Raw genomic sequence first — 17,110 nt, forward strand, 5'->3', positions numbered from 1 at the left:
GCGTAATGCCTGTTTGATTTTCACTTATTAAGCTTTTGAAACGATAATGCTCACTGATCCCCAGACAAACTGTAAATGAGCCATTTATTAAGCCTAAAAAGGCTGCCCAAAGTCTAATTAAACAGCAGGTTCACTTGTAACACGATGCTGCGAAAGGCTAAACATGTTTGAACGGCATATTTTAGCCATGAAATATGATGATAAACTGGTCCCATTCCTAAAAGGAGCAAATAACCCCAAAGTACAGTAAAGGGTATAAGAAAAGTTGGGTAATTTTAATTAGCAGTGATTAATGCTGAGATTAATATACGAAAACAGGAAAAAGAAAATGAAGAATAAAACTATATTTGGACTGCATAGCTAATAAATCTTCAAACAATCGACCTGGCTTGGACATCTGCCAAATCAGTGTACCACCTAACTCCTTTACTCCAGATAATATATTTGCAATATATTTTTAATGCAGCCTTCACATATGTACCCAGTTATCTATGCCATGTGCGCTATATAACAACCCTATCCCTGTCAATTTCCCGCTCACGCAAATAAGCTTTTATCAGTTTGGACGTTTCATAGGGTGTCTTTCTACCACTTTTCAAATTGTATGGGACTTAAATGGTTTGCTGACAGCTTTTTGTTTAGCTTATATTTTACTGTGTCCACACTTTTGTCGATAATGATACTTACAAACGCAGCAAGAGCCAGAGTGCAGAAGAACAACATATTATAAGTGGGGGTTTTTCTGCTGCGATTTATCGATCTACATAAAAAATAGATGTATCTATAAAAAGTCATTTTAATTTGGGGCTTTTTAAAATTGTGCTGTCACTTTTGTCAGTTATCTGAAAATTTCGCCAAAATATACGTGTTTTCCTATTACAATCTGCCTTTTATTATCAACAATAAAAGCTCCTGTTTTATGGAAACCGGTAAGGACAGACATTCTCGGGTCTGTCCTTTCATTGAAACAGCTGAGAAGTGAAATAATCTAAATTACAGGAGTCTGACACCACACCCAAACCGCAGGAGTAAAAGCCCACTGGTTTCCTATTTTCAAAAGAAACGTCACCTGCACCTTTACCTGACAGATATTTTCCCAAGTCGGGAGCGACTCGTCCTGCTCGTCCTACCAGCGAACTATCGACTGAGATGGAAATCAGCAAACTGTCAGTGCTTCTGTCAATTATAGGTAAAGTGTGTGTGCTTTTCTTAATGTTGAAGTCTTGAATATTATTTTTACTGACATTCATTGTTTGAGTTTGACGCGTTGACGGTGAATGGCAGGTCTGTTCAGGTATGGACTGAATTTAAGTCATCCCAAGGAACCCGGAGCGATGATCCCCTTTAAATAGACGAAAAGCTCTTTCAAAGTTAAAAGTAGCATCTACTGGAACGGAATGCTGAACTAAAAAGTAACTAACTGCAGTTACTAATGGTTGTAGCCACGGGAACATTGTTTAACAGCGTCAGTGACTCCATACTACAAGATTTCATTAAGGCTGATGTGGGCGTGTACCCATTTGGGTACGCAGTCTGACTTTATCTGTAGTAGTTTGATACAGAGGGTAGCTTTTTGAGTCAAAAAAATGCAAATTTGTAAGCTGGTCACCTGTTGTGTGCAAATCATGATTTGATGATCTGGGAAAAAACAAAACAAAACCCTCTTAATAACAATGTGTTGAGAATATAAACTTCTAGGGTGCTGCTGCTTTTACTTTGAAATTCATTTTAATACATCTGTTAAGTACCACCAGTACAATATAATGCTATCCTTTTGGGCTTGATTGATTCTGATGGTGTTATAGATGTTAATAGCAGATAGCAGTTGAAATTGAACACAGTAAGGTCTATAAAAAGATAATAAGGTGATATGATGTTAAGTTCTATAAAATAACTTTCCATACTGATGATTACTTTCATTATTAAGACTTTAAGTACAAAGTCCACATAATATTTCTACTGCATCTTATATATGTCATCTTATATATGTCTTGGTAAGATGCAGCTAATATGATTGATTTCTTTATTCATACTCAAAGCTTGAAAGCATAATCACTGCAATATAACATTAAAATCTAGCATTTAAATTTAAAAAGAGTACTTTTAGTGTTGATCTTCAGATTTCCTTTGCTGCTAATATTTTGGCATTCTTACCAAACTGACTTTTAAACTGGTATTTGGCACTTGAGTCAAAAGCTGAGTTAACTCCAAGTATAGTGCCTCTAAAAGCCTTTTTGGCATGCCCCAAATCAGCCAAAAATGTTTAATAATTCAATAAAATTCACATGATTTCCATTCCACTCAATTTTGGTCAGTCAATATCAGTAAAAAAGGATCCAGTGTGACTATGAAATCGTGGTAACCTAAATAATATGAGCATAACTCTTTTTTTTTCATTTGATTTTCCTCAGTTTTTTTCCCCCTGCATAGCTTTCCATGCCACACATGTAGTGGCTTTATGTCCCACTGGTGGAGCCCACAGTTCAAAAACCACTGGACTAAAACTATCCAAAGTTTTTCAGACAAATGATACTCTGTGGTATCTGTAGAGCCTAAGGGAGGCTGAAGGGTGTTGGCTATTAGGTCAGGTAAATGATTTATTATTTGAAAGTATGTCATTTTCCATTTCACATTCACTCTTTGTACAACAAAGTATAACAAACTTAGGAAGGAAACAATGCAGCGAATTCCAATTATACTCCTTTGTCCGATCCTTCACTTATTTTACTGATACTGAGATGTAAACATACTCTGTTGCGAGTATATTTTTAATAATAAAACAAGTCAAGGTGTAGTTGTCTGTGACTAAAGTTAAATATTTTATATTGTGGTCTTAAAATTTTTAAATTTCAATAATAATTTAAAACTAAACACCAGCTAAGAAAGAGTCACATTTTTATGTATAACTGTATTATGTAAAATTTTGGAAAAATACAATTATTTTCATTTCAATTAATGTCATGAGGTAGGCTGGATGCTAGGAATGTGCAATTAGAGTGAGTCATTGGCTAATGATATAAATGATCTGGTTAAATAGTGAATAATTAGTAATACGGGAAAGCTACTTCATCACTTCCATCATACTGTGTACTTTACACCAGTCAGCCATGTCAGAAACACCCAACAACCACCCTGAGCTCTCTAACTGAAAACAGAGAAAAATACCTCTGCAGCCATAACAACAGACAGGAACAGAAACCCAGAAAGGGAGCGATTTTATGGCGAGTATTACCAGATTCATAACCAGTCCTAACTAGACACATCTTGCATTCTGTTTGATGTGTTTTTGCATCCTGTCTGCTGGAATGTGGGCGGCTTCTAGTGCTGTCCATTATAAAGTTGTGCAGGCTAGTACAGGTATTTGATCCAGGTAACCCAGGCTATACCTTCTCGTTATCGCCTAAAACTGACAGGCATTCTCACAGTTTCTTTTATCCCCCCGCATATTTACAGTTTCTGAATTTTTCTTTAATGCTGGTGCTATGTAAACAAACCCATTCATCCCTTTTCTTAACCGTCTTCCCAAATCAGGTTTCAGGGCTGGAGCCTTTGCCAGCTTTCACTGTGTGAGAGGCTGGGTACACCCTGCAGAGAATGCTAAGCAAAACCAACACAAACATGAATCATTTTGGATTGTTGTGGAGTAATTAAAGGAACAGTCGTTCCTACATACAATAAAAAATCATAAAACATATTGCTGTTGACTGTACATATCTTCTCTGCAAGTAAAAACAACATTTGCAGCTGTGAAAGTCTGTGTTTGCATGCAAAACTATACCATTTACTGACTGGATTAGGTTAAATATATAAGAACCTGGGCAGCACATTTTTAAAATTTCCATATTCAAATGACTTTTTTGATTGTTTTACCTTCTCAAGGCCTCGCAAACACTTAAATAAAAACACTTGAAAGTCTGTTACCCAGGACAGGGGGTGGCAAGGTGCACAAAAAAGTTTTTGACCAGCTATTCTTAAGGTTGTTAGCAATTAGAAAATACTATTGGTCAGCATTCTTTAGGAAAAACCTCTTACAAAGGGCTTGTGTAGCTCAATGTTCATATCAGACTTACATCCAGTGTGAATAACGAGGATCTGTTTTTATCTGACAGGTGTCATGATGATCTGGCCGTATGTACTCACCGAGAGTGCATCACCCAGAGTGCCGTTTGCAGATGGTGCTTCTTTGCCTGCAGGTATTCACTTCTACAGCTGCTGTGATGCCATTTTATCTGCCTTTTTATAGCATAGTAAATCAGAAGATTTCCAAATTAAAATGAAACACTGAGCAGCTGGAGTTGAAACAAAGTGGGGCTATGAGGATGGGGTGTTATACAATTAGTCAGCTACTGTTTTTTTTTATTTTTAGATGTTTCTTTAAGTTAAAATAAGGTGAATATATCTGCATTTTTGACTGTTAGGATGTGATATCACCTTGGCACAATAAAACCACACAGATAAATGTTACTTTCTTTACACTTCATAGATAAAATGATTGGTTAATGGAATTAACTGTCAATATTAAATGATAGATGCAGCCCTAAAACACTACTTACTTCATTTAATGTATAATTATTAAATAGAAATGATATGGAAAATTAGCTCTACACTGTTAGATATAATAACCCTCAGAAGCCTTTACATTAAAAATAAGACAATGAAGTAAATTATTTAGATAAAACAAATGGAGGATATTCAAATCTAGTAAACAAATAAGACACAGCTCAGGTAAAAAGTAACACCCACAGCACTGTCTGAGTACACAGATTCATGCAGGTCTTACTTTTACGAAAAGTGTCCAACGGCTTGTTGTTTGTTTCAGGCCAGGGAGAAAAGCAACAGCATGTGGTTAAGCGGTCGATGCAGATCTGTGAAAGCGGATATGACCACTACTGTTTGAACAACGGCCAGTGCATACTGCTTGTGGACGTCAATGAACACCACTGCAAGTACGATCGTGTGTGTATGTGCAAGAGCCATGACAAATAATGGGAGGGACACCACTCAAACCAAAATTTACCCACTAAAAAAACATAATACTCCATGAGATGCGTCAATCAGCGCTATCAATCAGCGTGTCAGTAGTTGGATGGGTGATTGAATGTTAAGGATGCATACTGTCGTGTGGTGTAAAACCTAAAAGAACCAGGCCAAAGCCAAACAAACAAATAACATAGCGCTGGATAAATGGAGAGATAAGAAAGCCCGAGCGTTGAGACAGCCAGTTCTTAAATGCTCCAGGGAGACTGACCAGGTGCTCTCAGTTACACTGATTAACCCCACCTACCAGGAACCTGCACACACACAGGGACAAACAGAAAAAGCAGCAGGCCATGGCAAAGGGCTGTCACACGTGGCTATGTGGGTGGGTAAGTGAACCTGTGCTACTTTGTCATCATGAGTAGTTACGCATGACTCGTCTGTTTGTGTTACAGGTGTGAGACAGGCTTCATTGGTTCCAGGTGTGAGAAACTGGAACTTGTGTCGGGGGCAGAGGGTGAAAAGCAAATCATTATCATCACTTTCTTCGTGATTCTGCTGATTATAGGATTGGCTGGAGCTCTGTACTTCTTCTGCAGATGGTAAGGCTTTGGTATGTGAATGTGTGTGAATGTACGTGTGGTTACTTAGTAGGCCTCAAACTAAAGCAATGAGATTTCTTACAAAAACTGAACGTTGAGAACAAAGAGGAGCCCAGAGCAGAAAAGAAACAGACTTTTGGCTTTTGGATTATTTTAACATAAGCTGATGTCATTTGAAGCCATGTTGAATATGAGCTTTGACTGTTGCAGCAGTACATATGAAAAAGAAAATAATAGCATTTTGTCTCCATGGAATATGTCAAAAGTAGCACACGCACCAAACCACAAAGAACGGCTATGACCTAAATCCCATTTCGAGTTCCTCAACCTTCAGTGTTGATTATATTAAAGCATGAAATGATGAAATGCTACATCACCGAGACATGATTTGTGTATTTTGAAATAAAACCAATGTGTGTTCTTTTTGTAGGTATAAGAAGAACAGTTTTCACCCTCAGCTAAGGTGGCAGGGTTACAAAGGAGTCCAGATGGCTTAGAGCATTTCACGCTCCCTTGCAGCATCCACTGCTGGAAAAGACAAATCAAGATTTTTTCCCAGTTTTCTAAATGCAACTTTCAACATATCAAGAACATCTTGGCAGTTCAGTGGCTAGCTTACTAAATTGTTCCTGCCTCCTTTACACTGTACGTCACAAAGCTTTATCAAGCAGGCAGATCACAACAAAGAGGTTAAAATGGTCAGCTTTGTGTGCGGTGGGATTGTTTTCCAGCTGCACTGGTTCTAAAGTTGCGGCACCTGTTACACTCAGTTTGAAAAGATGAATAGTTAGGCACACAAAAACAGTTTCTGTGGGTGACACCGCCCACACGATACTGAAAAATTAATGGAAAATAAACAATTGTGAAGCAGTAACTATAGTAGCTTGGAACGGAACAAAAAATGTTGCTCTGAATTTCCTGATAACTAGCAGAACTGATCATAATCAATACAATAATGTAGGTTCCTCACTTTGGGATTTCTGGTTTTTGCTAGAATGCAAGTCTAATTTTAGAATATGAAAGGCTTTTCTGTGCTTCAGTGAGGCTGTGTTATCTGTTGAATCAACCTTCGAGATCCTAAAATAGAACTGGTTAAAGATGTTTTGTTTGTCTTCCAGTCCTGTCTACTCTGACTTAACATCCTAAAATATAGATTAGGACTGTTTACACTGTGGTTTGAACTTTGTTTTTAATTTATGCTTGTGCTTTTAGCTTTTATTAGATATTATGTTTTTGTTTTCTTGCATACGTATGAAAATGGCCACTATTACTGTTACTATTATGATGATGTTACTTTAAACTGGCCAATGAGTGTGAAGTTTTGAGCTTTAACACTTGAAACTTTGTGTAGTGTGAAGGTTTCCTTATTCTTAAAAGTTCTGTTAGTAATGTTTATACTCTGGAATCTCTGTCTGTGTTTGAAGCTACAAAGTATTTATTTTTTTTACTTTTTACTTTTTTTATTTTTGTATCTTTCAATGTCTTCACTCATTCTTCAGGTGATAAGGCTGCAGCAGTGAGGCTTCAAATTCTTCTCAAGCCTTCTTGCAGTTTTCACATTTTTCCTACATGTCATTAATATCTGTCTTAAATATATATTGATATGTATTTTTTAAAATTTATTTCACGCTTTTTTTTTCGTCCTTTACATTTGCAAAAAGTAAGAACACTTTTTGCTGTACAGTTTGCAAATCTTCCTTGGGCAGTGTTATCTGGTCTTGTACCAGGGGAAATGTTGCTGTGCTGATGGTGATGCTGGCTTTTGCACTTCTGCTTCCTTCTGTGAGTTTGGCACAGAAATGTTTTGCAAAAACCAGGTGGTAAGAGCTTTGGTTCTTCTGATAAAACTCTAAGAACTCCATCTCCAAACAGCTTTCCTTTGAGTTGTTCTTCATTCGAGTCTAATAAAAGACTGACAAATTACTACAAGTTACGTTTACTTTGTGCATCCAAGCCATCCCTTTTAAATCCAAATAAATATGCATGTCTATGGTCATCATCTGACCTACCGAGTGCAGTGTCAGATGTCAAGTTAATCAATAGCTCCATTTTACACTCAGACAGACCCAATGATCCATTTTAACACCTCACTGGTTCCTCTTTACATGTTCTGTATACCAATGAACAGCAACCATGACACGTAAACATTAACTCACCTGCAGCTGCTGCTCTGTTAAGACATACTTAAAAACACATTAGCATGCGCTTACACACGCGAAGACCCACAAACACACCCACTCTGTGGTGGCCATTTTGTTCTAAGCATAAAACCTGTGGATAAAGATATTTGAAATTCAGGAACTGCTGCTCTAATCCCTGCACTCTGCTATTACTTATTATTGCATAAGTAATAGTAGGCTACTCATGCAGTGAGTAATACAATGGGGGAAGCCCCACTAAGCTGCATCTTCGTGTGTTCTTTAACAAACAAGTCTCATGTCTATCACGTATGCATTTGTTTTGCTTCTCAAGTCAGGTTTGTGTTTTAGTTTCTGTTATATTTGCATTATTCGCTGTCATTTATGCTCGAAGAATCGCTTTCTAGATGGAAATGCCCACAATTAAGGCTCCAGACTGAAAGACCACGTACATCATTTAGGGGCACTCAGCGGAGAGACATAATTAAAGGGAAATTTATAGTTTTCAGGAAGATGCTGGAGTTGCTTTCCTGCCATTAATACTAGTTGGTAAAGTTGCAAGAATTCAACTTCAGGGCAATAAATTTAAGAAGAGGATGTAAATGAATGGAGAACTGAATCGGCTACAAAAGGCACCATGCTCTTCCTGGGTATGTAGTCAAAAGTGTACATATACATTAAAAACTTTAAGCTAATACTTCACATGGGGAATAATGTTTTTAACGGAAAAGTGGAGATTCAATATCTGCAGCTAGTAACATTGTAACAGTGTTGTGAAGATGCACAAAGACACCTAATTGTGTTTTTGTGTTCAAGTTTTCATCCTCCGTGCCTTTAGCTTGACAGCAGTGTGTTTACTGTGGGTGGTTTGTGTCAGACTTTCCACACATCCATATCTCATATCCTCAGTGTCATTACACATATCCAAACAATTCAATTGCGTGTTTATCCTCAACAAAGCGTGCCAGGAGCTCCAAGTCACTGTTACAGAATGAGATGGAGTAGTTCCCTACATTCCTAGCAGGTTTGTGTTTGATTCCACTAGTGTATGACCGATGGGACAGCCTGTCTCTGCAGACACAACAACATAACCAACGCACCCTTGTGTGCAGCTTCCCCACCCAAGTCTTAAGGTCTCCTCTTAGTTACAGTGTACAGAAATAGTAACACTGAGTATCATTTAATAAAACACACATAATAATTCAGACAGAACCACAACCCATCAAACAAAACGCAACAATAATAATACAGAGCGCGCTCATTGTTATTGGCAAATAAATAAAAACAGGTAACAAGTCAGACACACTTAAAAAGATTATATTAAAAAAGTGGCTTAGATCTCAGAAAAAAAGACAAATTCAGAGGTGTATTTCCTACAAGCCAGTCACAATTCCCATTTCATGACCTATTTGCCCATATATGTATATGAAGCCACTTACCGAAACAAACACTCATAGATACTCTTTTTATGACCCCTTACTGCTCTCACTGTAATGTAACATTTTTTTTATTTTATCATCTTTGTACCTTGACTAAAGTGTAGCTATGACTTGATTACAGAAAAAGGTGTGTATAGCTGCTGTCAAATAAGAATCCTGTAACTTTACTGTTGTGGTTTACTCATGATTTTGTCTAAGATTAGTCAATCAGTTTCTAACACTTTGGCCATTCAATGAATGACACATAATGACCTAGAAAGTTTTTTTTTAAGTTAATGTTGAAAAGCTTTATAGCATCCTGGTATGTGTGTCTTTCACTATCGAAAATTAAGGCCATATAAAGGCAGCCCTGCGGAAGTAATAAAAGTTACCAAACAGGTGATAAAAAACCAAGTGCTTGACGACCCAGTGTCGCCCACACCTATTATTCCCCACCAGAACGTGAGGTGCAAAATGTATTGCCTGGGGCAGATTAATTACTAGACACACATGAATAAGCCACACACACACAAGCACAATACGTTTTTTACTCTCTCTCCTGTGCTGTCTCTTTGCTCTCTCTCTGCCTCACGCACACACACTCACAAGTGCACACACACACCCATCTGTTTCCTTCAAGCTGAGAAGCAGGCGTTGGTCTATAAAAGCTGCACCCAGTGGAGGTGAAGAGAGCAAAGCACACTCTCTATCAGCGGGGGACAAAGACACACTTCGACACCTACTTACACACACGTTAGTGCAGGACTATTATACACAAAACACTTGCTTCCTGGGATATGAACGCTCTCATCCTCACCTGTTTCCTGTGCTTCGGTAAGTCTGGACTTGTACTTAATAGTGTCTGTGTGTTTGTTGTGCGCAGATAGTTTAAATGACTGAAATGAAAAGAGAAATGCAAATGGCATGACAGCAAGGCATGGGTCAGGAGAGAAAACTTGTATCCACAGGCGAGGACTTGTCAGGGAGGAGACAGGTATTTGAGAAAAAAAATCATTTTTGTCAGAGACGCCTCTAGAGACCAAACTATTACCAGACATTGTGCAGGAGACACACCAGACGCACTGAAAGGTCATCATATTTCGAATACTTCATTATCCTTTCACTGAATCCTATTCATCACTGGTGCAATACAGTCCTCAATGTGGACTGGTTGTACTGGTTTAAGATTGTTCCCAGTAGAGGAAGGTGAAATAATGAGTCAGAAGTAAAGCTATATAAGCACAATTTCTGAAGAAAGTAACTCACCCAAAGTTCCTGGTAAGAAAAAAAAAGAAGGAAAGAATGAAAAAAATGACTGCCAAGACTGATTTTTAAAATAGTTTATCAGCAGATCGGCAACTATTCATGTCTTTTTCTATTTATAGCTCTGAAAGAGTGTTTTTCACAATCCAAGATGTTGATCTGGATCAAAAGAAGTAAACTTTGACTTAATTGTGTATTTCTATGTAGAATTAATGTCTTATTCATTTCTGTTGGCTTTTTTTGTAGTCTGCAGTGCTCTAAGTGCTCAGGGATCTACAACCACACAGTCAGGTGACCAAGTCGGAGTCACTGTTGACCTGGCCTCAGGGGAAGGCCTCCAGAATTTGCACAGCGATGATGATGAGTCGGAACAGGGGGTGATTTCCGGAGGAGATGATGAAAATGTCAGCTTCCATGGTACAAGGGAATCTTTTATCTGATTATATAACTGTGTGATTTGTATATCTCTGTTTCTTTTAAGAAAGATGAGTATGTAAAATTGTACGAAAGTGAAGTTCTCTTGACTTTAACAACTTATATTGATTAAAAAATGTTTTCAGCCTTTAAGTCTAGGAAGCTAAAATGGCACCCTAAACAACTGCAGATGCTTCCTTTCCTCCTACAGGCTTGCATCCCAACAGTGATGAGAAGAAGAAAAGGAAGGTCAAAGAGAAGAGGAGGAACAGACACAAGGGCAAAAGCACAACTCCTTTCAACCCCGAACACATGGTCTTCACTAGTGGACATACATCCACTCTCAGGACCAGTGAGGATCCCTGCAACACCTCCCACCTGGGCTACTGCATTCATGGATACTGCAAGCACATAGAGGGCCTGCATGAGCCAGTTTGTATGTAAGTACAGTCCTGGCCCTATTGTATTTTTGCATGGTTGGTACGCCACAAGCATATGGCCTTCATTGAATCTGAACTAAATCAAGTTTGGGATCGTTTGCAATCATCAAAATGAATGATGTAGACAAAAACCCCCCAAAACAATTATACTATTAAAACCTCACCTGAACGTGACTAATAGGCAGGTTCAGACAGATTCAAGTTATTGCAACAACTTGAAAAAAATCACTCAAACACTCATCAAAAGGCATATATATCTGATATAACAGCCTCTTCATTGAGTCATCACACTGATTTCTTCACTCTTTTTTCTGCAGATGTATGAAGGGTTATGATGGAGAGCGCTGTGGGATCCAGACTCTGGGGACAGTGAAAAATGAGCCCACCGAGACCAACAATGCTGAGCTGGTGCAGACGGTCTTAGTGGTCATCGCCGTGGTTCTTTCAGTCATCAGTTGTACCGCCATACTGCTTATGACCTGTGCTCAGTGAGTTTGAAACTGTCACACAGCCAAACACACAAAAAGACACACAACAAGACACTAATTGGTGGTAAGGCTGTAGCAACCAAAGCATTAGTTTCTGGCTGAAGGATTTTAAAGTAAATGGATAAAATTCCAAACATAAAAAAATTAGTGGTAACATAATACATATATCAGAATATGCCAGTTGTTATATATGTTATATATAATAACATTTTAAAAGAAAAGAAAACCCTCTAATATGGCATTAATTAATGGTGACAAAATTTAAAATTTAGCCTTCATTTAAATTTTCTCTTTTCCTAGATAAAGATAGGCAGGGTTAACCGAGTATTTTATTGTATTAGCATGAGTAACCCATCTTCAATTCACTGAGGAACTCTTAATAGTAAACTTAAATCTTTCTTTTGTTCCCAGTTGTAAAAGCAGTCAAAATACAACTTTACAACTTGAAAAAAAATCCTCATAGCAGGATAGTGTGTTTATTTTTACAGCAATAAACCCGCCATTGTTAACTGAACAGAATGAGGTGCAGAAAAACCAAAATGTAATGTCCCCACAAACTCACCACTAGCAGACCCCAATATACCTGCTATCAGTGTGGCCAGCTTTTTCATCAAAGCTGGAACTACATTAAGACGAAACCTGATTGTGGTGATTTTGTGAAAAAGTAATCTTATTCTTCTTTTTTACATTTAAAGTATTGTAGGGAAGATTATCCAATAAACCATCCACACCCCATGAATCCCAACAGAACACAGGTTACGCTTCCAAGATCCAGGCCAGAAACACTTCCTGGCACATGACCACACTGACACATCAAAAAGTACATTAACACACCCGAACACACCCAGACTTTAGAGTTATTGCTCACCACTTTGCCAAGATCAACTCAAATGACTTCTACAGCTCTAATGGTCATTCCTGTTCCTACAGCACCCTCAACGGTGTCACCTCACTGTTGTTTTATCAGAAAGGCTGTAAGGTCTTTTGTATTACTCATACTTTTTTTGAATCTTGAATTCTTGTAATGGTATGACAAACAATTTATTACATAATCACAGTTTCTTATCAATATGTAATGAAATCAAAGGTATTATTTGAATTGTGGACAGAGTCAATAGTCCACAATGGTGCAAATAAAACAAGCAGTCATGCAATTAAAGCTTTACAGCCACGGTTAGTTATAACTACTCAGTTAGAGAAAAAGAGAGAAAGTAGGACTTATTTCTGTGAGTCTGAAACTTAAATAGCCATATACTTTCTATGTGCACATCCCATAGAAATGACAGTTAAAATGTCACCATAAAATGTATTTATCTCTATCACACCATTACCATGTAGCTGGCGCTGCAGTCCTGGCTTTCAAAATAGCTGATTATTTCACTTATCTGGGCTGTTTGGGCTTTTGATACTAATGTTGAATGTCTTGTGTAGTTACAGGTCACATAAAAACTTCCTGGCCTCCTACCTTGGAACCGTGTCAGAGCAGGAGAAGCTTCAGAAACACCCCGGTGACGTTGTCGTTTGAGGGCGTTAAGTTACAATGAGGTAGGTGCTCCTGAGGTTTTGACCTCCTTATGTGCAAACCAACACGTACTCACTGTACTTATTTTTTATACAACTCAGTGTTTATTGCACGATATAAAGCACCAAATTATCAGAAAAAGCAGTGCTACTTCCAAGTACTGCACTGTGTTCAGACCAGCAAGATCATGGAAACTTTTTTATTTCAGACAGATTTTGTAAACATATCGTTTAGTCATCGCCTTACAGGAGTGTATTGAATCACCCAACCCTGACCTTGAATAACCCATAAAAAATAAGAATAAAGATATAAAACAATACATATCATGAAAATGACAACTACGACCTTTACCAAGCTGATAATGTGTCAGTGCTGTTGCAGTGATGCCATCAGTGCAGCAACATTGATATAATCTTCTCGTATTTCTGGCGCTGTATAGTTTCGTGATGTATTTTCTCACCTATGGTCTTGCTTAACTCCTTAGAGGAGTGTGTCTAGCCACGGATCACATGAGTCTAAAGCCAAACAGGAAGGAGTGGGCTCACTGAATGACAGGAGAGCACGTACGACTGTTGTTGTTGTTGAATACATGCATCATGCAGATCAAGAGAGATCCCTACTAGAGGAATTAGTCGGGATTAGTGAGGGGTGTCTCCACTTGTTCCATCAATGAAGTGAATAGCAGCGTAAAGAGAAACCACACGCTCATTTGTACACATTCACCTGCGTGTCCTGAACAATAACAGTACTGACACACTGACTGTGCACGTGATGACCTGTCAGAGCTTAATTACTCATTAAATCTTACTGAGCAACACATGCAAACACGCATGATGACTTTACATGTTTGGAAACAAAACACTTTAGTTTCAAGATATACACAGCGTGGACATGCTGTATTCTCTTCATAAGCTCATATATATCTTTTTTTTGGATTTCTGTAACACTGCCACAATGAAGCATGAATGAATGGTGACAAAAATGAGTGAATAGACTAAGGGAAAGTAATTAAAAGGGACAGTAATCTGTCCAGATTGTTTAACCCTGTTTATTTGCAGTTAAAAAAAAATCATTTTATTACTCTTTATTTTTCTTAAAAACCCAAAACGACATAAAAATCTACCCAAATTAAAATAAAACATCTGCACCGTTATATTACTTAGTCATAGCAAAATCGCCCACAAAGTGCAATATCAGAATTGTAGAGTTTTACTTTACATAGCTAAAAAGGATTGTATGTAAGTTTCAAAATGAAGCTATTGCATAGATTTCTGCTAAAACATTAATTTATGTATTTGTTAACCTCGCATTTCTGTCTTTCCACAGCAATGCTAAACAGTTCAAAGAAGATGGCTCTGAACACCCGAGAGAGAAGGAGAGTGAATAGATGGCTTCACTAGATGCTGTGTAAAAAACCACTGCCCAGAATTTATTAGAATGTAATTTATTTAGTATGATTATTTATTGTTAACAACTATATAAGTATCTGTATGTTGGACTACTATTATAATGTCTTTTATCTGTGAATGCTGAGGACTATAGTTTTGGCTTTATTTATTGCACTGCTTTTGTTATAGGTCAGAAAACACTCTTCATTTCACTCTGGAATATGATCACCAATAAAATGTCTCAGTGTTATGTGAAAATGATAGTGTTTGCTCATTTCTGCCTTAGATTTATATTTACATTCCTATCTCTGCAAGCATCCAGAGTCTCAGCAGCTTGTTTACATGAACAAGGGAGTCTTGTAGACAAAGTAGATAAGAATAAGCATGAAAGTACTTCTCCAAAAACTGACATCATCGAGGTATTCAGACAGAGATGAGGGCAATACAAAAGTAGGAGAGACTGGAAATTTGCCTTTGGTATGTGTTTGTGCTCCAAGCTCAGATTTACCATTTCAGTGGTAAAGCTTGTAAGACCAACACATTTTTAATATATAAAACAAAACATATAAAATTTAACCTCATTTCACTACACTTACAAGCATTTGAAGCATTTCCTTTGCAAAATTTACAGCTGTGAGAGAACTTTTGAATGAATGTTGAACGTGCACTTGCACTGTCTGACTGATAAAAAGAAACAGGGGTGTGTCTAGTCTGAGCTATTTTTAGAATGCTTGGGTAATTTAAAAGTCTCTCACAACACAAATGTAGAAAAAAACATAATTATATGGTTCAGGACAAAGAAGTCTAAAGCACATTGCGTAAAGAAAGTCCAACTGTTTTACGGACAGATTTGGCTGCAGTCACTATGCATTCATGTCAAAAGGACAAACGTTACACAAACTTATTTGGATAAGCAGAAAATCAATGGATTTCAGGCTTTATACTCAGCTTAAAAAAAAAAGAGAGAGCGTTAGTAATTATAACATTTTCAATTAAAACTCATCACTATAGTGACACCCGGTTACCTTGGTCATTGGTCATATCATTTTTCCACAAGCGGGCGAGTCTGATCACTCGCTCACTCGCCATCTAAATTAGACAATGAAATCTCAGGCAAAGGTTTAATGTCGTGAGAGTTTTTATTTAAACCTAAACCATGATTTTACCTCTAAACATACCTTTCAAGGCCTTAACTTAAACATATAATTTTAATACCGAAACCTAACTAAACCAAACAAAAAAAGTTACAAATGAAAGTAAAACGAAGTACAAAAGAGAAAAATATTGGACACATTAGTATGTGACAAGTTGCTGTGAGAATGTGTTGAGTTTGAACGTATGAATCTTGCGTCACTTGACTCAGTTCCAGGAATAGTAAGGGAGTGATCAGCAAGGAAACATTTATGACTGAAGACCTTACTTCTGTTACTAAACACAGATACTTTAAATGTTCATATCTACTGTATTTCAGGGGTAGAATCACAGTCGCTTTACTACACGTTTTGAAATTAATTTGTTAGATAAAAACCATTTGTGGCATTGTTTTTTGAGACTTGGATCACATTAGCTGCAACCGCATTAGGTTTTCCAATATCTTAAAACATGGCCTTCGTTTAGATTAAAACATACCTGTAAAGTTTTAGAACTAGATTTTGTAGTTTTTATGCAACCGAGTTGACAAAATCTGCCCACAGACTGACAGAGCTGATGTAATCACAGACCTAGCCCTGGGTGGTTGTCAGGGTTGAGACAGTGCAGGGTAGAGAGTGTACATTGAGTGGAAGATTTACGTTGTCACATTCAGCTCTGTTGGGTAATGTCTAAAAACATTCTTGGCCACACAGCATGTATGAAAATGATTATACATTATAAAAACCTCAGTACTCAAAGCCCTTTTTGTGGGAGTTACCACTAGGGTAGGTGTCTCCTGCAGGATGGCATTTTTCTGTGATGACATAAATACACACAAAGGCAGACAAACAAACTGAAAAAGATAACAGTGCCATTATGGCGGGTAAATACTGCTCAAAAACATTAAAGGAATTCCAACTGGGCTCCACCTTGAGTGCCAGTGGCTACCGGGCCCAGTAGAAGACGTTGGCCACCCTCATGAAGTCTGTTTTCTGATTGTTTGGTCAGAGAAATTCATAGCAGTGGCCATTGGCATGTGTTAATGTGCCATCCTGGAGGAGCTGGACTACCTGTGCAACATCTGTAGGGTCCAGGTATCGCCTCACTCTACCAGTAGTGACACTGATCCAAGCCAAAAACAGTGAGAAAAGATGAAGAGGGAAAAAATGTCAGTGGCCTCCACCTGTAAAACTATTCCTGTCTCGGCATCGTCTCATTTTTGCCCCTCTAGTCCACCTGTTGTTAACTGATCACATCAATATCCCAGAAGTTTGAATGACTTGATACTATACTTTTCTAATTTTTTAAGCCGTATAGAACTTATTTATG

At 37.7% G+C, this 17,110-nt stretch overlaps 2 protein-coding genes across 2 annotated transcripts; both read left to right on the forward strand.

The window, feature by feature from the left end:
• Positions 1–1,039: 1,039 nt before the first annotated feature.
• On the forward strand, positions 1,040–7,591 carry LOC100709722 (proepiregulin). Its single transcript, XM_003451071.4, has 5 exons — positions 1,040–1,189; positions 4,110–4,193; positions 4,820–4,946; positions 5,433–5,579; positions 6,010–7,591. The coding sequence occupies exons 1-5, from the start codon at positions 1,150–1,152 to the stop codon at positions 6,074–6,076; spliced, it is 465 nt and encodes a 154-aa protein (XP_003451119.2). The 5' UTR covers positions 1,040–1,149; the 3' UTR covers positions 6,077–7,591.
• A 2,221-nt stretch (positions 7,592–9,812) lies between these two features.
• Positions 9,813–14,908, forward strand: areg (amphiregulin). The gene is made up of 6 exons (XM_003451013.5): positions 9,813–9,969; positions 10,645–10,815; positions 11,024–11,252; positions 11,570–11,740; positions 13,172–13,285; positions 14,589–14,908. Exons 1-5 carry the CDS (start codon positions 9,933–9,935, stop codon positions 13,263–13,265), a joined length of 702 nt encoding a protein of 233 aa, XP_003451061.1. The 5' UTR covers positions 9,813–9,932; the 3' UTR covers positions 13,266–13,285; positions 14,589–14,908.
• The last annotated feature ends 2,202 nt before the right edge of the window (positions 14,909–17,110 follow it).

Source organism: Oreochromis niloticus, linkage group LG12 (genome assembly GCF_001858045.2).
Source record: "Oreochromis niloticus isolate F11D_XX linkage group LG12, O_niloticus_UMD_NMBU, whole genome shotgun sequence".
In the NCBI taxonomy this organism is placed as follows: Eukaryota; Metazoa; Chordata; class Actinopteri; order Cichliformes; family Cichlidae; genus Oreochromis; species Oreochromis niloticus.

Coding starts and splice junctions, on each gene's coding strand:
- LOC100709722 (XM_003451071.4), top strand. CDS start 1,150: ATGGAAATCAGCAAACTGTCAGTGCTTCTGTCAATTATAG. Junction 1,190..4,109: donor AGTGCTTCTGTCAATTATAG/GTAAAGTGTGTG, acceptor TTTATCTGACAG/GTGTCATGATGATCTGGCCG. Junction 5,580..6,009: donor CTGTACTTCTTCTGCAGATG/GTAAGGCTTTGG, acceptor TTCTTTTTGTAG/GTATAAGAAGAACAGTTTTC.
- areg (XM_003451013.5), top strand. CDS start 9,933: ATGAACGCTCTCATCCTCACCTGTTTCCTGTGCTTCG. Junction 9,970..10,644: donor CACCTGTTTCCTGTGCTTCG/GTAAGTCTGGAC, acceptor CTTTTTTTGTAG/TCTGCAGTGCTCTAAGTGCT. Junction 11,741..13,171: donor CTGCTTATGACCTGTGCTCA/GTGAGTTTGAAA, acceptor TGTCTTGTGTAG/TTACAGGTCACATAAAAACT.